The 23,200-nt window shown below is 33.4% G+C and overlaps 3 protein-coding genes across 4 annotated transcripts; 2 read left to right on the forward strand and 1 right to left on the reverse strand.

Moving 5' to 3' along the window:
* Window positions 1-264: 264 nt before the first annotated feature.
* LOC100787503 (BTB/POZ domain-containing protein At2g24240) lies at window positions 265-3,119 on the forward strand. Its single transcript, XM_003549499.5, has one exon. The coding sequence runs from the start codon at window positions 812-814 to the stop codon at window positions 2,147-2,149; it is 1,338 nt and encodes a 445-aa protein (XP_003549547.1). The 5' UTR covers window positions 265-811; the 3' UTR covers window positions 2,150-3,119.
* Window positions 3,120-3,257: 138 nt separating this feature from the next.
* On the reverse strand, window positions 3,258-4,337 carry FAD6.2 (delta-12 desaturase, chloroplastic). The gene is made up of 4 exons (XM_041011035.1): window positions 4,329-4,337; window positions 4,044-4,247; window positions 3,539-3,682; window positions 3,258-3,413 (listed from the first exon to the last, which is right to left on the reverse strand). The coding sequence occupies exons 1-4, from the start codon at window positions 4,335-4,337 to the stop codon at window positions 3,258-3,260; spliced, it is 513 nt and encodes a 170-aa protein (XP_040866969.1).
* A 7,665-nt stretch (window positions 4,338-12,002) lies between these two features.
* On the forward strand, window positions 12,003-22,855 carry LOC100799319 (formin-like protein 13). Of its 2 annotated transcripts, none has more exons than XM_006600482.4 (18): window positions 12,003-12,331; window positions 12,547-13,244; window positions 14,142-14,363; window positions 14,464-15,971; window positions 16,070-16,190; window positions 16,748-16,819; window positions 18,173-18,271; window positions 18,378-18,419; window positions 18,627-18,707; window positions 18,797-18,847; window positions 18,956-19,037; window positions 20,045-20,139; window positions 20,324-20,395; window positions 20,476-20,592; window positions 21,492-21,560; window positions 21,638-21,704; window positions 22,219-22,551; window positions 22,641-22,855. In XM_006600482.4, exons 1-17 carry the CDS (start codon window positions 12,265-12,267, stop codon window positions 22,380-22,382), a joined length of 3,627 nt encoding a protein of 1,208 aa, XP_006600545.1. In that variant the 5' UTR covers window positions 12,003-12,264; the 3' UTR covers window positions 22,383-22,551; window positions 22,641-22,855. The 2 variants fall into 2 exon arrangements, with proteins under 2 accessions (XP_006600545.1, XP_003550689.1); XM_003550641.5 differs by having other exon boundaries at window positions 22,644-22,855.
* Window positions 22,856-23,200: the final 345 nt, after the last annotated feature.

A 23,200-nucleotide genomic window follows, 5' to 3' on the forward strand; every position in this document is an offset into this window, starting at 1 on the left:
CAAAATAAATATATAAAAGACTAAAACATAAAAATTAGAATATAGAGATTAAATAATTAATTAACTAGATTATTTTTAGAGTTTAATATTTATACAATAAATTCTTTACATAATTAACTAATAAAAAATACTACGATTTTCAAAATAATCATTGTTAAAGTTCTATAAATTAAAATTTCTAATTAGATTGTTCATAAAGTCATTTACGTTTTAAATACATACTATGTTTACTATTATTTTTTTATAAGGAGAGACACAAATATGGGTGGCGCAGCCAATTGAAGAACAAGGAGGGGACAAAGAAAACAGAGAGAGAACAAAAACAAAAGCAGAGTGACTTATAGGGAGAGATCAAACTGAGTCAATTCAGTTTTGAATTCCGACCGTTCCACCCATCTTGATTCCTTTTTCCTTCACCAAATCCCACAGTTTTAAAAAAAATTAAACTTTTTTAAAAGCCGTCTCTTACAAATACAATACAATAACCATCCCCATGTCTTGTTTTCCCACAATCTCATCATTTTTGCGTTGCTTTATCTCTGTACTCTGATCCTATCCTTCCAAAGTTCCATCCTTACTTCCTTCCCCTTTGCTTCAATTCCAATCCTTCCTTCATCCGTAATCATTCACTCACCTCTCTTCACCAAATAAACAAAAGGAACATCCCTATTTATTCGCCACCCATTTTGTGGCAGTTACACCTCTGCTTCTTCGTTCATTCATCCAATTCAATTCAACCCAGAGGCGTTGAATTGAACGAACCCCATCTCCGGGTTTCTTTAAAAGTCACAAACTTCAGAGGAATCAAACCATGGGGGTTCAGAAAGACAGGGTGAAATTCAACGTGGGTGGCAGGGTGATGGAAACGACATCCACAACCCTTGCCAATGCAGGGCGCAATTCAATGTTCGGGGCAATGTTCGACGACAATTGGAACCTCATACCAAACAACGACAACAACAAGAACGAAAGATTCATCGATCGCAACCCGGATTGCTTCGCGATCCTCCTCGATCTGCTCCGAACCGGCGAGCTCCACGTCCCACCCAACATCCCGGAGAAGCTCCTCTACAGGGAGGCCCTCTACTACGGCCTATTGGACCACGTGCGCGCCGCCAAGTGGGGCCCATTCGACGGCAACAGATTAAGGTTGTCGCGGTCCCTGCAGGGCCAGGCACCGGGCGACGGAACCGCCGTCCGGGCGGGCCCGGATGGCGGCTGCTGCGTTGCGCACGGCAGCATGGTTCACGTCTATGACTGGATGTTGGAAGAACACCGTCCTCTGAACCTCGATTACCAGAGGGTCAACGATGTTGGTTGGGTTGACTCCGACAACGTGGTTATCGGAGTCAGCGAGCGCCTCGGGCGAGGTGACGGCGGGATGGGGCTGTTCAGCTCCCACACAGGGGAGCTGAGATACAAGTTTCACGTCTGTCATGACAATCAGGTGAAAAGTTACACTGCTGGAGCTCTGAGTTTCAGTTCGGATTATAAGATATTTTCTAGCTGCAAAGGGAGGAGTAATGAGTATGGTGTTGGGGTTTGGGATCAGGTTACTGGGAAGCAGATTGATTTCTTCTACGAGCCTTTGGGGTGGTCCCTTGGGGATGCTGATAAGCTTCAGTGGATGGAAGGGAGCAATTGTTTGTTGGTGGCTACTATGTTTCCTAGGAAGGACAACTGTTACATTAGTCTTTTGGATTTCAGGGACAAGAAGATGGTGTGGTGTTGGTCTGATGTGGGGGCTCCTTTTGCCGTCGATGAGAAACGGGTCAGGGATGCTATTGCCATGGAAGATAATAACTCCATTTGTGTGGTAAATGAGTTTGAGGATTTGGGGTTCATGGATTTGAGAAGTTCTGCTGCCAATAGCATTAGGTGGAGCTCCAGGAGTAGGTTGATGAAGGGGAAGATGCCTGAGGAACCATGTTATCCTAAACTGGCATTGCATGGGGGACAGCTTTTTTCGTCCATGAATGATTGCATTTCGGTGTTCTGTGGTCCTGAATGGGTTTTGACGTCTAGGCTCAGACGAAGCTATGGTGGTTCAATTTGTGATTTTTCCATTGGAGGGGATAGGCTTTTCGCGCTTCATAGTGAGGAGAATGTGGTTGATATTTGGGAGACTCCAACACCACCAATTATATGATTTTAGTTTTAGTTTCAAGTTAATTTTTCTTTGGTTTGTGCTATGAACCAGACTGCTTCTGGTTTTTTTCTAGATAGTGTTGAGTTTAAAAACTTAGTCTAAAAACTTGTTTATACGAGATTGAGTAGTTTATAGCTTGGCATACATGTAGGTTTACCTGTACAGAGAAAAATGACTTACAGTTGAATGAAAGTAATGAAACAGTGAAGCTACTGATTCTGTGAAAGAGAGACTGTTAAACTCAGAAATTAGCTTACTGATTTATGCATTTATTACTGGAAACATTCTAGTTTTCAGGACAGAATTACTGCACAAGACATAGACAACACAAGGTATTCCTCTTAAAAGGAGTCTCCTCCTTCAAAATATAGCAATTAGTAAAACTATGAAAATAATATAACCACCCCTAGCCCCACACATATAATGCATCGCTGCCATCGCACACTAACTAGCAAACCATTCTATAACTGCCTAGATAACTGCATAAAGACAGACATACTACACAACAAATAATAATTCAGATCCATAGCTACCTAAATAACTACCTAAATAGCTGACCAAATTCACGATTACTACACAAACACTAATAATTCAGGCCTACTGAATCTCAGTTTGCTTCTTATCCTTTCACATAAATTTTCCAAGGTCTATCTCTATCAGAGACTAAGGAGTTTCATGTATACGTTTGTTTGCTTCGTGTAAATAAACCATGGTACAGGAATAACAGGATTTTATCCATAACATGGATGTTACCATTATGTCTCGTACAATGCATTATGCATGTTGTCTTTAGCCTGCATTTTATCCCTTCAGTATTAGTGCCATCTGACTTTGAGTACATGTGGGACAGAGAGTGTGAATGCATATTGGAAAAATAACTATATTGTACAACAGAATGACGCATTATCCCACTATCAATTTTAACAAGCAAATCTTTTCTTCCTTGACCAATCTGCTCAAATATAAATTTACAAGTGTGGATTTGAGGACAAAAAAAACAAGTTTTGCACTTCATATTCAATAGAAATATAAGCTAGTCCCTCTACAGCATACACTCAAGATGCACCTAGAAAAACGAAAATACAAAATAGAAGGAAACACAAACTGCTTACATGTTTGTTTTTGCATGATGCCTGTCATGCTTAAATCGCCAAGGCTCATATGGATAAATCAGGGGCATAAAGGCCAAAGTTCCAACAATGTCCTCTACCAATTTGTTAGACGAAAATGATTTGTGAGCACAATCATGTCCTATAACAAAGAACTGTATGGCAAAAAAGGAAAGAGGATTATAAAACTTAAAACAAAAAAAGTTGGCCTAGATCTTTAAGAAGAAAAGTGTCGTCACTAAGAAATAATGATAAGGAAAAATGTGTGTATTGAACTAACCCCAGTTATTGCAGTCCCTGTCCATGCCCAAACCAGAGGAAGAAGATACCAGGGAGCTTTGGAAATCAAGAAGATCCCCAGTGCACAAGAAGTGACAGATATCAAAACAGATTTCCATGCTTTCACATCATCAATCTCAAAGACCTTCAAAAAAAAAATCCAAAAGGAAAAATATGCATGATGATCAATGATTATGCATAAATAAAAACTGTATACATGCATTGGCGCTTTAAATTTCTCATAATGTGCAGGGAATATTACTGTCATCATTGATGTTTTATTATAAACTTATATGCCATAATGATATTAGGAACATTTTGTCAACACTTTATGCAAGCAAACAAAAACTAAAGAATGTTATTTTAAGCACGCAAAAGTATTTGATAGTAAAACATAGAGTATCTAAGAGGTGACTCTGCATACTTCAATTTAACAGAAACGTCCTGTTCAGTGATGATGCTATAAAACATGACACCGACGTAAAGAATAATTAAAAATAAAGCACCTCCTTAGGAAGGGAATTGATGACATCCTTTAAAGTAACATCATCAGGAAGCGACTCTCCAATTTGCCTGAAACCGTAGTCTTCAGCTAGTTGTTTTCTATACTCCGCACTTTCCACCGGAGCTGGTTGTACTGGAATTGCCACGGCACGTATGACAGTAACCTTATTCCTAGTAACGAAATTCCTTTGACGCCTGAACCCTTTCTGGATAAGCCCATTACTGTTTAGGCTAAATATTCCTGTGGCAGCAGAATGACAAATAATTATTTAAAATTCATCCATTACCCGCACCATTTATGTTCATGCCTATTAAAAGTTAAGCATGACGGCACCATTACTATATATGTTCAGGCCAACATAACGACATTGATCAGTGATGCCACCAGGTAATCGTAGCTAGTTTTTTTTTTTTTTTCTTAACACGTCATTGAAAAAAGAAGAATTATAGAAAGCAAAACTCTCGTTCAAGTATTTAAAGTGTCTAAATATTTAACGCAACTATATAGTAGGACTCGAACATAATTGTTCTTAATATGTTGTGATAGAGGACCATTTCCAATCTCTTGAGCTTAATTGCGATAAGGAAGTAAAAGAAAAACAGCAAATTGAGGTAATGCAAAAATAACGTGCATATATACCCGGGGAGTACTGGGCAGCAATGTGTCTCGGAAGAACTGGGTTCTGCAAAATGAAAGCATAGTAAAACTAAAACTTGCTTGAAAGTTGAAAGGCGCTTAGGAATTGAGAAGGAAGAAAGGAAGAAAACCTTGAATAGGAGTAATGAATAAGTGAGCAGAAATTAAATTAAGCGGCTTTGGGCTCTAAAGGATAGAATTGAAAGAGATCAGATAACGCCTTTTTTCTCCCTTTCAGAAAAGCCTCTAAATGTGGACTGGCTTTAAGAGACACTTTTGGCGCCCTGAGTAATACTACAATCATTTCCATCTTTTTCTTTTACCACAACATTAGTGTGAAACTACGGAATATCCAAACCAAATTTAGATGACTAATATTTGCCAAAAATTTCCTTAAACTTTGCTTAGAGGTTTGAGCCCAATATTACTTGTTTGTACCAACTTATTCGTCCTATCATTTTCTCTTCTAGTTATTAACTAGTCAATATTTAAATATATAATAAAGAGTTTAATTTCCATTTATTATCAATTTAAAAAATTTACGCTAATAATCAATAAAAAATAATTCTCAATATAAATTTTTAATTAATTATTATAAAAATTAATAATTTTATTGCATGTGGTAATTTATGAATGGATATGAGTATAAACAATATTTATAATATTGTTACTTCAGTTTAATTAAATTTATATAATAAAATATGAATTATTAATTTTAACAGTTAACTTTTAATTTACAGTTATGTATTGTTCTTTATCTTTTTTATTGGTTAAAACTATATTTGTATTAATAAAAAGCATCCAATGGAGAATTAAAATCGAATAATAATAAAAACATTTATATTGTTTGAAATATGGTAGGCTACATTAAACATAAAAGACTATTTTTTACAATATAGAAAATTTTATAGTATCTTTTAACTGATGATAAAGTGTGTTTGTAACATTTTTCTTTATAATGTATAGCATGTTTGGATACACACTGAAACCATGGTGGAAGGTTAAAATTGTAGTGAAGGGCCAAAAAATTAAAATCAATTATGAGTTGCTTCACGGTCATTGTAGTTTTGACCATGATTGTAATTCACCACATCATCACTCTAAACTCGCACATATAGTGGGAGGGATAATGACAATTATAATAATAAGTAAAAAGATTACCTGCACCATATTATACTCAAAATCGATTGTCAACTTGATTCTGGTACTATGTCAATTAATCATGGGCTGATTTAGTAAAAAAAAATTGACAAGAACAACTAATATATAAAATCCGTGAATTATTATTATTATTATTAAAGTGAATAACAATGATGATAATGACAATAATAATCATGAGAGTATTAGTAATGATGTGTTGGGATTAATGATAATCGGTTGTGATAATGGCCATGATAATCATTAGGGTAATAATTATATTGATTGTCATGACAATATGATTATACAAATATGATGATTATCTTAGATAATGTTAATAGTAAAGATAATAATGATCAATTATAATGATGGTAGAGATAATAATATAAAAAAATGTTTTATAAAGTTATCTTATAAAATATCTCTCTCTATATATTTATGTCTCACTCTATCTCTCTCTATATATATTAATCTTATAATACTGATTTTTAAAAAATCCTGTAAGTCAATTTCAGCTGCTAAAATTACCCTCAGGGATAAATAGTCAATTACAACAAATAATTGACTCGATAGAAAATGCCATGAGTTTTAAAAAGTGCTATCAATTGATAAATATAACAAGATCATTACTTTTTGAGGGTTTTTTTTACCTATTACTTAATTAGAAGGTACTAAAATCAATAATGTAACGAATATCTTTTTTTATAATAAAATTACTTTCAACTTTTAATATGACCTTAAATAATATTTCTCTCGTATATGATAAGTATATAAAATATTTAAGAATTAGACAGAGATAAGAACATAATTTAAGATAACCATTAATATTGTTTTAAATTTTTAAGTAGATATGTAAATAAAAACACTTTTTTTATCAATAAATAGATTAAAAGAAAGAAAATGAGAAATATCAATGAAATTTAAAACCTTTTACTCCACTTCTTGCTTATAAATCCTCTAGTTTTTATCTGTAGTTTTTAATTAAATAGATATCGTTTGCCACGTTTATAAATGTGCGATGCTCCACGTTTTTATTGGCTTCCCTGATGCAAATCAAATTATAGGGGATAAGTATAACGCAGCGCGTTGACTTGAAAGTTGAAAGGTGATGACTAGTTTATGCGTGTACATGTTTCACATGGCCATGGGTGCTGCACTTGTGTTGGAGACTTAGAGTTTCAAAATATTTATTTACGGTTTTAATTTCAACAATGACAATTGGAATTTTTTTAGTACTTAACTTAGATTTCTCCCTTTAAAATAATAACATGAGTTTAATTTTTATATTATCAATCAATAAAAAAATATTTTAGATATGAATTTTAAAATAACTATTAAGAAAATTGCATTTATAAAGTTTTTTTAAATGACACTTACACAATTAATAATTTTTCAAACACACTTATTTTCTTGAGATAACATCAAAGATAATTCTTTAAAATTATGTTATTCTCTTTCCATTCATATATATATATATATATATATATATATATATATATGACCCAAATATTGTTAAAATGAAAGGCGTATGAACGATCATATCCCATTATATGTTTTGATGATAACAAAAACTATTAAAGAAAAATTATCCTCACCATATAAGCTCAAGTCAACCACTTTAAATTTATGTCATATTCTTTGATATTTTAAAAATTTTGTTGTATTGTTTCAAATTTAAATATTTTGTTTTGTTGTTGGTAATTTTAAAATATTTTATAATTTAGATATTTTACTTCAATTCAACTTGTTATACTTTTTTATCTTCTTTTGCTAATTTAATTTTCTAACTATAACAAAATAAAATTAAAATTTTTAAATAAAATATATTTTTTCATTGTTGGAGGTTCGAATGTTATCTTAAATCTACTAGGTTAGGATGCTGGTGTTATTTGACAACACATGATATAAATTGTATTATGCGCACGCGGATAAGTTCATTTTATTACCGAGGATAAGGAGAATGAGAACAAAAAATATGATCACTTAAAAATATATACATTTTTCTTTGAAAAAATATATTTATTAAGTAACAAAATTAATAAAAATATGATGTAAGAAAGATTAAAATGGCTATTTTTTAAATATTTTTTCATATGATAGTTATAAATAGGAAAATATTTAACTAAATTTAAATACAATATAAATCATATGAAATTATATTTTTTTTTATAAATATTTAACTAAATTATATTTATATTCAGTATTTAAATATATGTATTTTTTCTTAAACACTATCCTACATAAATTATATTTTTATAAATTAACATATATAAATAAAAAAATTAAATTTTTTTAAAAAAACTGCAAAAAATAGAAAAAATGAAAAGAAATAAAAAATAAAAAACCAAATAATAATAAAAAACTCAGTTCATTTTCTGAATCGAGTATTTTTTTTTTCGTTTTTTAAAATGAGTGTTTTTTTTAAAACCTAGTTTAGGAATCGATTTCTCGCAAACTAATTTTTAATTTAGGCAAAAAAAAACATATTTTAGAAATTTGGAGGGATTGATTTGTGGCTTGAATAATATTTTGTATTATTTGGATAAATATTTAATTTATTTATATTATTTAGGTGGAAAAATCTCAAGGTGACATTTCACACACAAATTTTTAGTCCTCGGAACAAGATTCATCCGTTGACACAAATTTCTTGAAAAAAATCTCAAGGTGACATTTCACACCCAAAAACATTGATAAGGGTCTAACAAGAAAAATTAATGTGCTCTAAAATTGTCGGTGGTATGGATAGCCATAGAACTATAGAAGTTTTAATCACACGTAGGTGTGTTAGTGAAGATTGTTGGTCAATTCTTGTACGAATCCCCAATTATAACAAACTCAGATTTCCCCACTTTCAAAAAATACTTAATTATCACGTTGGATTGTTTGGTGGTCCAAATTAGTGTCTTACAGGACTCTATAATGCCTTAACCGAACGAACCCATTTATGTAACTTTCTCCGCATTTTCTGACAGCACAATATATACCAGTTTCCCCTCCTCCCCTCTTTCCTTTATTTATTAATTAATTTATTTTATTTTTTTTAACTTTAACCCTTGATAAAGCTTCAAGAAGAAGAAATAGTTCTAACCATAGTAAATTTAGAATCCCGTTTCCCATTTTGCTCACAAATTCAGCTAAATAACTCTTACCTGTTGAGAATTTCAAAAAGGAAATTTGAAATGCCTAAAATTTAAATTGTTTTGATTTTAATTTCTCTGATTTTTCAAATGTTTTGTTTGGATAAATTAATTCAAATTTTTTCAATTTTAAATTCTTTATTTGAATAGGACAATTTAATTTTCTTCATATACAAAATTTTAATTTTATATTTATTAGATGAAATTTTAATATTAAATTTTATAGAAAACAAATACAATCTAATTTTGAAATATTAATAAAAAAATATTTTTCAATTTTTAATAATTTAAAAATATAAAATTTTGATAATTTTAACTAGGGTTGTTTTGCCTTACCACAATCAATGATGTTTTTAAACCAACATCGAAGTTGGCTAAAAAATAGTCCTGACCAATGTTGGATAAAAAATCCTACCCAACATCGGCTATAAAATAGCCTTGACTTATGTTGGCTAAAAAATAGATTTGACCGATGTCGATCGAAAAAACTATAGTGGATGTCGACTGTAAGAACCTAGTCGATGTCGAATAAAAATAGTCATACCCGATGTCGGTCAAAAATACCTCGCTAATGTTAGCAGAAAAAATCCTACCCAACATCAACCAAAAAACCTAGTTAATGTGATTAAGAAATAGCTCTAGTTGATGTCAGCCAGAAAACCCTAGTCGATGTCGGCAAAAAAAAACCTAACTGATGTCGACTAAGAAAATCTAGTTGACATAAACCAAAACACCTTAGCTAACATCGGTTGAAAAATAACACTAGTCGATATTGGCTAAAAAAATAGTTTTGGATGATGTTAGCTGGAAAAACCTAGTTGACGTCGGCTGAAAAATCCTAACAAGTGTCTACTCAAAAGTTAGACATGACTGATGCCAATAGAAAAAATCTAGCCAACGTCGGCTAAAAAAATCATTGGTCAACATCAATTGAAAAAACCTGGATGACAACGGTAAAAAAAAACCTTAGCCGACGTCAACAAAAAATTCCCATGACTGACGTCAGTGAGAAAATAACCCTAACCAACATCATCTAAAAAAAATCTTAGCCGATATCAACAAAAAATAGCTTTAGTTGACATCATACAAAAAAATTTTGACCGAAAAAACATTGGCCACTATTAGTGAAAAATAACTTATGTCGATGTTGGCTGTAAAAACTTTGGTCACTCATAGTTGCGAGTGTTGAGCGAAAAAGAGTCGCGAACAAGAACGTGTGCATCTCTAGAAAAAAAAATCAAATTCTATATTTTTTGAGAGAATTTGAAATCTTACTATTTTAATCAATCAAAATAATTAATAAAAATACAAAAAATTAATTTTTTTAAAAATATTCTACCAAAACAAACTATTTTATCATGAATAATTTTAAATTCTTGAAAAGAATGAATTCCCCTACTGAATTGTTACATCCAAATACACTATTACAGTCTTATATTCTCAATTCTCCCGTTTTAGGACACTTTAGTTTATTATTATTATTATTTGCATTTAAAAGTAAGAGTATAACTAAAAAAAAAAGTAAGAGTAGAACAGTTGCTCAAGAGAGAAGTGGTGCTTACCCTTCCTTTAGATGCAGGGAAAGAAAACACGATGAAGAATAGAAATAAAATGCATTCGGTTGATATTTTAATTTTGCTTATCAATTAATGACGCATTACTTATAATTAATAACCGTGCCCTTTTTTTTTAATCAGCAAAAATCAATTAATATTAATTGGTACAAGGAGTACCATAACCCATATACAAAATTTGTGAAGCCACCCACCCAACTGTCCGCTTCTCTGGTTAATTAATATTTTGCTCTAGATAGAGTGAACAAATATTTGGTAACGAGTGATATAAATGTATATTTCTAAAAGATAGAGTGTTGACCAATTAGGTAACTCTACTCCCCTCTATTATCTATCCCAGACATTTCCCGTTCTTTTAATTGCCCAAGTTATGATGTAACTTGTATTTTAAGGCCACTTACTAAAAATAATAAAAATATCAAATAAAAAATAATATTAATAACTTGAAAATACATATATGTTTTTATTTAATATTTCTTTTTAAAATCTCAAACAAGTATCGTATTGTTACTCGATAGTATTTCTTAAAAATACGAATGTTTATTTATTTTTCAATATATTACAACATTATTTTAGAGTATATTATTATTATTATTATTATATGTGTACATTTTCTATTTCAATTGCTAACTTGTCATATTTTTTCCGGAACGGAATTTTGTTAGGAATATGATTAATTAATGTTTGTTGAGCAAATTAGTTAGAAATTAAGTTAAAAAAAAAGTACAAATAAAATTTAGAGGGCCAAAATAGATCATGAGTTAAAATGACTGGAGAATCCGAGGGAATAAGAACGGAAGTGGTTTTTCTTCCATGCACCTAGTATCTTTATAATAAAAGGTGGGTTGAAATGCAAACCAATAGATCTTATGAAATAAATCTGAGTTTTTTGTATAATAAAATGAGAATAAATATGCATTCATAATATAAAGATTTTTAATATTAATATTTAATTTTACAAACCATTCTATATAGTAAATTTATTATTATTTATAATAACCACTTAATGCAAATTTAAATATTTTTATACTAAATGCGGGTACTTTTTTTTTTAAAAGAAGAAAATAAATGTGGATTCCTATTACTAACTCATAAAAGAAATGCAACAAATTTTAAAAGTTATAAAAAGGTAATATATAGTATAATAATGGAATCAAGAATTTGTTTTTTTATGTTATAGTCTTGGTCTTGGGTCGAGACAAAAAAAACGAAACCCCACGTGACAGTGGTAACAACTAACAAACACTTATCTTGCAATGATGGAAACACGTGTTTCTCAATCGTACGGAACTCGACATAAGACTGTTACATACCAGGAAAAATTCCGAAAATGGAAAATCACAGTGATTAAAATTACCCGCCATGGATATCCACGATACACGTGTCCCGCGAAATGGCGTCCACGTCACTGTTATTCAGCTACGAAAAAGAAAAAAATAAACAAGGGACCCATGACCCATCTCATCTTCCCCACACACTTTTCCTTTTCTTTTCACTGAGAAACAAAAAAAGAGAGAAACAGAAGCAACGATAAATCCAAACTCTCTTTTCGTTCATTCTAGCATTTTTCCTCGAAATCGCTGCTTCGCGATTTTTCTCTTTTCCGCCGTGAAGCTCAAGGCAAATCGTTACTCACGTTGCGTTAACCTTCGCCGAATGAGAATTTGTGGTTCTCAAATCCATCGCGTTCGATAGGCTTCCTGAAGCCTGAATCTGAAGCTTCGCGGTCGTGGCAATGCTCCGCAAATTGTTCTTCCGCAAGCCTCCTGATGGACTCCTCGAGATCTGCGAGAGAGTTTACGGTACTTTCTCTCTTTTTCTCTCGTTCTCAATTTGCGAATAATGATTCAAGGAACATTAGGTATCTGTTTGATTGCTTGGAAATGCGGCAATGACACGTGAATTGAATTTGAAAGGGATTTTGTTCAATTTGAAATGAATTTAACTTATTATTGTTAGGACTTAGGAGTTAGAGATTGTTGTTGGAATTAACAAGTAGCGTTAACCGTGAATGTAGTTTTTGATTGCTGCTTCACCACGGATGCTTGGAATGAAGAGAATTACAGAGTGTACATGGATGGGATAGTTGGTCAACTAAGGGAGAACTTGCCTGATGCTTCGATTCTGATTTTCAATTTTCGGGAGGAGGATACGAAGAGTCAGATGGCGAATATCATGTCTGAGTATGACATTACTATCATGGACTATCCTCGGCACTACGAGGGTGTTCCCGTGCTCAAAATGGAGCTCATTCACCACTTTTTGAGGTCTGGTGAAAGCTGGCTCTCGCTTAGCCAGCATAATGTGTTGCTGATGCATTGTGAACGTGGTGGTTGGCCTGTTTTGGCTTTCATGTTGGCTGCATTGTTGATTTATAGAAAGGTTTATACTGGGGAGCAGAGGACTCTGGATATGGTTTACAGGCAGGCTCCGCACGAGCTTTTGCATTTGTTGTCCCCGTTGAATCCGATCCCTTCCCAACTGAGGTATCTTCTGTATGTTTCCAGGAGGAATGTGGCCCTAGATTGGCCTCCCCTGGACAGGGCACTCATGTTGGACTGCATCATTATCAGATTCTTCCCAAACTTTGAGGGGGAAGGTGGTTGTCATCCCATTTTTAGAATATATGGACAGGATCCCTTTAGTGCTGATAAAAATCCAAAAATGTTGTACTCAACGCCAAAGAGAAGCAAAAATGTCCGGGCCTATAAGCAGGTATGTGTATTTACCTCGCTGTAAAATGGATTGCTCTGAGTTCTCGAGCCTCTTCTTTTAGGATTTTCAGTTTTGTTGTTGATGTTTTTTTGGAGCCTGTACTTTATACAAGGCATGCACTTATTGCATTTAGCATGAAAACCATTATCCTGACATTTTGGCAGGCAAGATAATTGCTTTTAGGAGATAAAAGGCTATGGTGTTACTGTTATTTTGCTCAAAATTGTTGAAATCTCTCAGTAGCTATGTGCTTGAGATAACTTGCAACCTCATAAATTTTGGCAAACAGGCTATTAGATGTAATAGGAGAAAAATCTCTATTTTTATTTTCGTCCTTCAATGCTGGTTCCATTTAAGGCCATTTTGACTTGTAGAATACTTTATATTAATTGTCATGTGCATTTTCAGATTGTTTAAACTTTAAATAGTTATAAACCATTCAATTGCAGCTCAAACTTGTGTTTCTTGTTATTGAGTCAAGCTTGAATAATTATATTTTGGCAGCTTGAACCTTGTAGTGATACTGATGAACCAGCATGTGGTTATTTATTTCTCCTTGACAAATACGGGAGCTTCATTTTAGATGAGTTTTAATTTTGATCCAAGAGGCTGCACTTGGCACCAATATCCCAAAAAATGCTTAACAAAAGAAAGGGGAAATAAGTTTGTATAATATAATCTATATTCGGCATATAGGAGATCCCAACCAAATTTCAATACACCTTATGCATTTAGGCCTTACAATATATCCCAGCAGCTGAAATCAGATTGAGCCCATGCTCTTTAAATTTTAATACATGTTTTTGTATGATGAAATGTTTTCTGTTCTAAAAGATGCATCTGGAATCTGATCTAATTTGTTTAATTATTAAGCACTTTCTTGCTATTGTATTGCAGGGAGAGTGTGAACTTATCAAAATCGATATCAATTGCCATATTCAAGGTGATGTTGTCATTGAGAGCATTAACTTGAATGGTAACATGGATCGTGAAAAGATGATGTTCCGAGTCATGTTCAACACAGCTTTTGTTAGATCTAATATTTTGATGCTTAACCGGGATGAAATTGACATTTTATGGGATGCTAAAGATCACTTTCCAAAAGATTTTAGAGCCGAGGTACAAGTTGTTTTCAACTATAATAGTATAATAATAATTTTTTTTTATTGTATATTCCTAAAATTTAATTTATTTATTTTTGGTTTATGTTTGTATTAAGATCCTTTTCTCAGAGATGGATGCTGCTGCAGCAGTTATTGCGGATGGTACCTCATGCTTTGAGAAGGAAGGACTTCCAATTGAAGCATTTGCCAAGGTTCAAGAGATCTTTAGCCATGTAGACTGGATGAACCCCAAGGATGATGCTGCACTAAATGTGCTCCAACAGATGCGTGCTTCAGCTATGAATGACAGGTTGGATACAGTTTCTGATCAGTATGTGGAAAATGGCACTTTATTGCATGAAAAAAGTCCTAGAACGCCTCAGGGGAATTTGAGTGAAGCAAGACAGGGTTTATCCTCTACCAAGAGATCACCAGATAATGACAAGAGTAGAAAAGATGATAAGACCAACAAGGTTGAGGGTATTCCCCAACAACCTAATACATCTAACATCATGTATCAAGAGACAGCCAGATCTTCAGAAAGAACCATGGAATCCAATAAATGTCCAACAGGACCAACAAATCTTGACATAAAACTGCAGGCACCTCATCCTGCCTTATCTTCTTCTGTTGATACTGCTTTTCCCCCTAGAACACCTCCTTTGCGGCCTCGATCCACTAGTGCTAAAGAAGTTCATGATTCTCCTCGCCAAACAGAATCGCCCCCTTCTTATCTTTTGCCTTTGCAATCAAAACACCAATCACAAGACAGAAGTTCTAACCCTACTCCTGGGACCCAATTGTCATCTACTGTTCATAGTAAGTCACCAGAAGACACCATTTCTCATCCTTCATCTTCAGCAATTACTTCACCTCAGCTATCTCCTTCACTTTCTTCCAAAAATGTGAATGAGATTCCTCCTATTAGAACAAGACTAGAGTCTTCCCCTTCACAACCTCCAACTCCACCACCTCCTCCTACCCCTCCACTAAAGGATCATAGACTAGTTCGAGCTAAACCACCTCCACCACCACCTCCTCCTCCTAAGAAAGAAGTACATGTTAAAGCCGGACCCCTTCCTTCTCCTCTATCTCCTATGAATGTGGAGTCACAGGTTAGAGGTGGACCCTCTCCTCCCCCTCCCCCTCTTCCAAAAGAGGAGCGACCTGTTACATTTAATGCTCCTCCACCTCCACCACCTCCTTGTCTCTCGGGGAAAGTTGCAGGTTCTACTATAGCACCTCCACCACCACCACCACCAGCACCTCCACCACCACTTTCCAGAGCATCACTTCCCTCAGATCACATTAATTCTTCGTTGCAAGAGTCTGCACCTCCTCCTGCAGCACCTGCTCCTCCACCTCCTCCTGGGGCACCTGCTGTTCCACCTCCTCCTGGTAAAGGAGGTCTAAAATCAGGCAGTCCGTTTCCATTGTCTCTTTCTGTGAGTGGTGATGGGAATAATGTGTCCGGACCAACTAGCTCAAAGGGACGAATTCTATCACGTACGATCAACTCAAAGAATAACACCAAAAAGTTGAAGCCATTGCATTGGTTGAAACTATCTAGAGCAGTGCAAGGAAGTTTGTGGGCAGAGACACAGAAATCTGGCGAAGCTTCCAAGTAATGTTGATTGGCTATGGTGTTTCATTTCTTATGACAAATTATCCTTCTATTATTCTAATGTCTTACCTGCCTCTCCTTTTATTATTTTAATGTAGGGCCCCAGAGATTGATCTTTCAGAGCTTGAGAATCTCTTCTCAGCAGCAGTCCCTTCAGGTCCTGCCAAAAAGTCAAATGTCCAAAGCTCAGCTGGCCCTAAATCTGATAAAGTGCAACTGGTAATTTAGATTCAGTTTGCTGTAGTACTAAGACTGGTTACGGATATTTGCATAATCTGCTTGTTTATAATTGAATGTGATTGGGAAATGCAAGAGAACTAATTACTAGGAAAATGCAAGAAATGTGATAGTTCCTGGTAATTATAACCCGGGGTATCATTTTATGTTGGTTCTATATAACCATAAAGTTGTAAATTGTGCATCTGTTAGCTTTTCATTGATGGAAAATTTTAGAGCTGACAAAATGAAGTATCAAAATTAATGTTCACAAAATTACTTTGGAAAATTTTAGAATGATACTGTTATATAACCAACCCATCTTAAAACCAGTAGTGTTTGTGGTAGTTTTTTTTCCCTTTCACATATTATAGAACTATAAGAGTTCACTTGTATAGTGCAATGTGGGAGATGATTAGTGTTTATCTGTGTGGTGTAGATCCTAAAATAGATTCTGTTTATCATTTTTCTCGTTGACATATATTTGGTGGCCGTGACACTATTACTGGCCATGACATGATTACCATCCTTTTGATTGATACTATTATCACTCCTTGCAGATTGAGCATAGGCGAGCATATAATTGTGAAATCATGCTTTCAAAAGTGAAAGTGCCATTGCATGATTTAATGGTAAGATTGATATTACATTTATGGTCTCTAATAATGTAGTAAAGAAAACCAAGTACTATCATTAAATAATATGGAGTCTTAGTTAATAAGAAAACTATGATTTGATTGACAATTGAATGATAGCTTTGTTCTTTTGATTCAGAGTCTATCTAGAATTTATTAGTGATTTGTTTTCATTGGAAACTATGAATGCTGACATCACTTCTATAATAGAACTAAAGAAGATGCTACACTTGTCCTCCTTCTCACCCTGTTCTTGTTTTCCATTAGTGTTTTTAATTATTTTTTTTACCTAAATAGTTTTACCTCTTTATTGGAAATTGGTGGTAGAAAATTTCTATCTTGTGGTTCAGTTCTCTTCAACATAAATTAAAACCAGAATATTTCTACGTAATTCCTTTCTTTCAAACTTGTACTCCTATAGAAACTGAGGGCTTGTTGGTTTTTGTGTGTGCGTATTTTTAAAGAAATGTTTTTCATTAAAAGAAAATTTTAAAATATTATAATGATTATGCAAGTTTTACAGGAAAAAAGCAAAGAGCAAAAACCTAAAATAATTGTTCTAGTGTTTTTGTTAGAAGTTAAAAATAGTAAATTTTGAAAAAAATAAATAATAAAGAAACCTGTATCATAGAATCTCTTTTTTTAAGCTTACACTAAACGAGGCTTGAAATTAGTAAATTAACTGGAATTGTTATTTTATTGTGGGAAAAATGTATGAATAATTGTTCTATGCTGTAATTTTGGAAGATATAAATGCTATTGAGGATCACAGTTTCTTGGTGTTGGATTGGAGACTAAACTGAAGAAGTGTCCATGGTTTTATATGAAATATCTGTAGAATTTTTAACAATTTTGCTTAAATTATTTTTCTGTGTTTTAAAATTCAGTCAGTACATGCACTCATGGTAGATATGATCAGTACTATCTATCTATTTATTATGCCAAGATAAAGGTTGCACAAAAAAACCTTTATCATTAGGACTTTTTTTTTGTAAGGATAAAAGGTTGAGTTGGGTTGAATTAATCTTTTCAACAATATTATTTATTTATTTTGTACACCGTTTAAAGATTGTTATTTTAGAAATGCTTATCATATCTGTATAACCCTATTATGAAATGAAGTTACAATAATGTGCCTAAAGTTAATGTTTCTAAACAAGGGTGCAAAGTTATATAGTGTTCAGTTATTGTCCATTAACATTTCTGTTTAGGTGTGTTGTAAGAATGAATGAATAATGCCTATTGTCCATTAACACTTTCTTAAGTCTTGTTCATGTCATGGGATCATCTTGTTGAATAAGTGCTGTGAGTTTTTATTCATTAATATTGGCTTGTTTGAAATATTCACAGAGCTCAGTGTTAGCACTGGAGGAGTCAGCACTCGACACTGATCAGGTTGAGAACCTCATAAAGTTTTGTCCTACAAAAGAGGAGATGGAATTACTTAAGGTTGGTAGATTGATTATGGTGAATAGTTATGCTGAGTTTAATTTATAATAAGTCTCCTCTATATTTTACAAAATTTCATAACACTTAACACCATTATTCTGAACAGGGTTATAATGGGGAAAAGGAGAAGTTGGGAAGATGCGAACAGGTAGGTATATATATAGGGTTTCATGATTTTTTGCTTAGTGCTTATATTTTAGATCACTTCTGTTAGAGTGCAAGATGTATGCATATTTAAATTTTAGCATTGCTTACACAGTTTTACGTGTAATTGCTATCTTTGATGGTGGAGACTGCATTTCTACCTTCTTTTGGCATGAATCTGAATTATATTTTCATAAATTCTTCATTACAGTTCTTAATGGAATTGATGAAAGTACCACGGGTGGAATCCAAGCTCAGAGTTTTTTCGTTCAGGATTCAATTCAACTCTCAGGTTGAAATATTGGTATTTTCATGCATCTTTACTAAAAAAAATGGATTTAAATCGATTTCTAGTTTGACCCTGTTAATATTTTTATGTAGGTTTCTGACCTTAGAAATAGCCTGAGTGTTGTGAATTCTGCTTCAGAAGAGGCATGATATCTTCCTTTTTACGGAAACATCTTTTTGCAACATAGTTTCTTTCTCTTTTTTCATGAGAAATAACATTTTGGATGTTGAGATTTTGTTTCCTCTATTCAGATCAGGAATTCTGTCAAATTAAAGAGAATTATGCAAACAATACTTTCTTTAGGAAATGCTTTGAACCAAGGAACTGCCAAGGGTATGTTTAAACAAATATATATAGTAGATAGATGCAACATGAACCATTCAAGTTCGTAACACAAACAAAAGTATCATAAATTTTAGAAAATATCTGTAATTTATGGCCTTTGTGCATGCTACACCTTCATTAGAGAGGCTTTGTTTTTGTTTTTCTGATAGTGTGATATTGTATGTGTAAATACAACTGTTTTGTTTTCTTTCCCTTTTGTATTTTACTTTGTTTGTTGTCCCCCCCACCCACCGGGTTGTGATAGTAAACTGTTGTGCAATTTTTATTTTTTTTTCCTCTTGGAGGGCAAGTCAGGTCCTTTGTTTAGTAGTCAATTTCAAAAAAATAAAAAATCATTAGTGATTTGCACCCTTTCCTTCCTTGATATTGTTTTTCCCTTACTTCAGATATAAATTATTTCTGTAATAATCCTCCATATTAGTCACATTTTAATATGGAAAACATCGTGTTCACCTATGTTGTTACTACATCAACTAATAATCTCACCTGTGCTCACCAATTAAGACCAGTTTAGCAAAAACTAAACTAAATTAGATGAATGCCTTTCTTCTGCCCCAGACCTAATCAATATACCGATGCTAAAATTTAGGTTTTGGTGTTTTGTCTCTCCTTGGATTTAAGTGTCCCCCTGAAACTTTACTTATGGTTAGGGGGATAGAATATAGATATTCTATTTTTTTTGTGATTCTAATAAAAACAAAATAAATCAAGGGGATTGAAAAGTGGGTTGTTATGTAGTGATTTAAATTTTTTTAAATGTTTACAGCTTTTCATTAAAAAAATGTAGCTAGATATATGATGAATGAGTTTCATTGGAACCATGGTCTTTTTTCTAAACATATATGCTGAAAACTAAATAACTCACATTTGCATCATTATTTTATTGTTGTTTTTGCTTCTGACTTATCATTATTCATTTCCTATTCACCAAAAAAAATCATTATTCATTTCCTTTTATCAATCTCTTATGTTTATATTCTCCAATCATCTTTTAGGTTCTGCTATTGGATTCAGATTGGATAGCCTTCTTAAACTCACAGAGACACGTGCACGGGACAAGAAGATGACTCTTATGCATTATCTTTGTAAGGTACATGTTGCTATTTATTCCTTTTTTTTTAAAAAAAAAAGAAGTGATTGCGTTTCTTCTGTGCTATGGAGTCACTTTGATATTAAGTTGGGGAAAAATTGAGCTTTTTCATCTTCTGATATTAATAAGGCGATTATGATTTTTCTTCTTTAATGCATTAATATGATACTGTGCGTCCAAATAGGTGCTAGATGACCAACTACCGGACGTTTTAGACTTCTCCAAGGATGTTGCTAACCTAGAGCCAGCAGCAAAGGTTCTGGACTTCTCAAAGGCTCTTCAGTTCATTATGTTGATAGGCATTGTACTGACACTGACTTAAATAATTTGATCCAGATGCAATTGAAGTTTTTGGCTGAGGAGATGCAAGCTATAAACAAAGGATTAGAAAAAGTGGTACAGGAACTATCAACCTCTGAAAATGATGGGCCTATATCAGAAACTTTCTGCAAGGTATAAGCGTCATGCCTTAAACACTATTGTCTTTTCTTTTCTTAAATTGCCCTTGTTTATTTTCATTGCTTCAAGTTTCATATATATATATATATATATATATAAGGAAGGATAGAGTTACTCTTCATCCTCAGCATTCATTTTCTTGGACTCTAATAGATAAGATTAGTGACTTATTATAACCAAAAGATTCCAAGAAAATGAATGGTGAGGATGGGGTGTAACTCTAAAAGAGTTACTCTTGGTATAAGTTGATCCCTCCTCTCTCTCTCTCTCTCTCTCTCTCTCTCTCTCTCTATATATATATATATATATATATATATATAATACATGTTAATTAAAGTCAACTGAGTTTGCAATTATGTCTGTGAAAGAAGACCATTTTCTTTAAATCCCCATTCTGTGGAGGCAGACATTTTGAGGCTTGTCTGCAAGATAGTAAAAATGGAAATTTTCCTAGTATAAAAAAAGGAGTGGGTTAGTGGAAATCGTAAATCATGAGATCATAACACAAAAGGAGATTGTGGCTTCAGATGACAGATAGGTTATTGGGCTTTATTGGGTAAACGGGTTTAAACTCAACTCGTGAAGATCACACGATTTTTCCATTTTTATGAGTAAGATCGTGATCTTACCCGATCCCGCCAAAATGGGTTCTATCATAGTAATTGGGATCGTAGAGGCAGTGAAAAATTATAAGATTGTGTTGTGTGACCTTATGATCAAGATAGCAATTATGATCATTATGCTTGACTGTGATTGGTCTAATGTGAGAGTTTGCAAGTTCCGACTTTAGCAGAACGTGGGAAAGATTAAAATTGTGAATTACTTTTCTGCTTGCTAAAAGCTGTAATAAATTATATGCATTGTGAATCTTTAACTTCTTTTTTTTGCCATAGAAATTGAAAAAATTCCTCGGTTCTGCTGAAGCTGATGTCCGTTCTCTGGCTTCACTATATTCCAGCGTGGTAGGCTTTCTACCATATATTAGATCTTTTAAAACCATATAAAGGCTAAGCTTTACTAGTAGAGCGTATGTTTACAGGGTAGGAACGTGGATCAATTGATTCTCTATTTTGGTGAAGATCCAGCTCGTTGCCCATTTGAGCAAGGTGTGTGACCATTTGAACTTCAAATATCTCTTTCTTGATAGTTGATTTAAGTGAGCACCCTTTATTTGGCTTATGATAATTATATTTTTATCTTTCTACTTTAGTAAAATTATATACTCTGGTCCTTTTTACAAGAAACAAGTGATGGTGTAAAATATACTATCACTTGTTTTTTTATAAAAAATAATACCTTCCACAAAGTAAGAGCATGGATTCTTCACTTGGCTACATATATGTGAGAGTTAATATTTTTTATGAACAATCTTTATTTTTAGCTTCTCAACTATCAATTGGATACTTCATTCTGAAACCAAAAACTGACAATTTCATGGTATCCAAATTCTTGTAAGTCTATTGTGGAAGTGGTATGTGGTATGCAGGGCTATCTCTGATTCCTTTATATCATAAGTGCCACCCCCCCCGGTTTTCCAGTCCCATTGTGTACTAATATATTGGTGCCTCTACTTGTACTTCTATACTACTAATTCTTGTAATTACTTTGAATTTTCTGCAGTTGTGTCAACTTTGCTCAACTTTACTAGGATGTTCAACAAAGCCCATGAAGAAAACCGCAAGCAGCTAGAGCTTGAAATGAAGAAGACAGCAGAAAGTGAGAAAAAGAAATGTGAATCAGAAAGAATTTTACCTACAGCTATCCGGACTGGCAATGTCAAATAGATGCTACTAGCTTTGAGAATCAGTATATACTCTAACGTGAATAGGATTTGACTGGACAAAAACGGGTCTGGTGTATGGTGTTTTTGAAGAGCATGTATAGTTACACAAGTAGTAGTAGCTGACATTGATAACCAAAACGAAGAGAACTGCAATACACTGCAAAGTTTAGGTAACCTTTTGAACCCATAGCTTGCTGTACATCCTTTTCTGATTGACATTCTCCTTCAATACAGTAATTATTCTATTTAATAATTGTAGCAGAAATGGTGTAGTTTGCACGAGTTGTGTTATTTACCAGCCAACCTGTATATATCTTCCTCTTCCCTCTCCGCTCAGCAACTGTATGATTGTAAGTATTTTCAGGAAACCTGGGCATTCGTTATTAATTTTTTCTCTCTCCCTCAGGCTTGATTCTCTCTGTTAGCAACACTGATTTCACATCTGTAATGCAATGCTTGATTTCTTCTTGTATAGCTTATATATGATTTTTTTCCCCCTAGCAAAATATCTTCTTAGGTGCCCCAAAAATAAGGGAAATTTCTTGCTCGGTATTATTGAATGTGTACTACCCCAGCTATAACACTAAAATATTGCTAAAGTTGGAGATACTTATGGCTCACATAATCAAGGTGACATACATTTAATAGTACCAAACAAGAGTCTAAAGCAAACCAAGAATTTCAGTTGAAATAGGCCTTTGTTGCCGTTTCTACTTACATTTATTGAAATGATAACTGAATATTATTTAGAGGCGCAATTCAAATATTGTAACATTTGTTGAAATGCAGGTAGTTTGTAGTTGAGTTTGAGCAAAAAAT

The sequence above is a fragment of the Glycine max genome, chromosome 17 (genome assembly GCF_000004515.6).
Source record: "Glycine max cultivar Williams 82 chromosome 17, Glycine_max_v4.0, whole genome shotgun sequence".
Taxonomy (NCBI): Eukaryota; Viridiplantae; Streptophyta; class Magnoliopsida; order Fabales; family Fabaceae; genus Glycine; species Glycine max.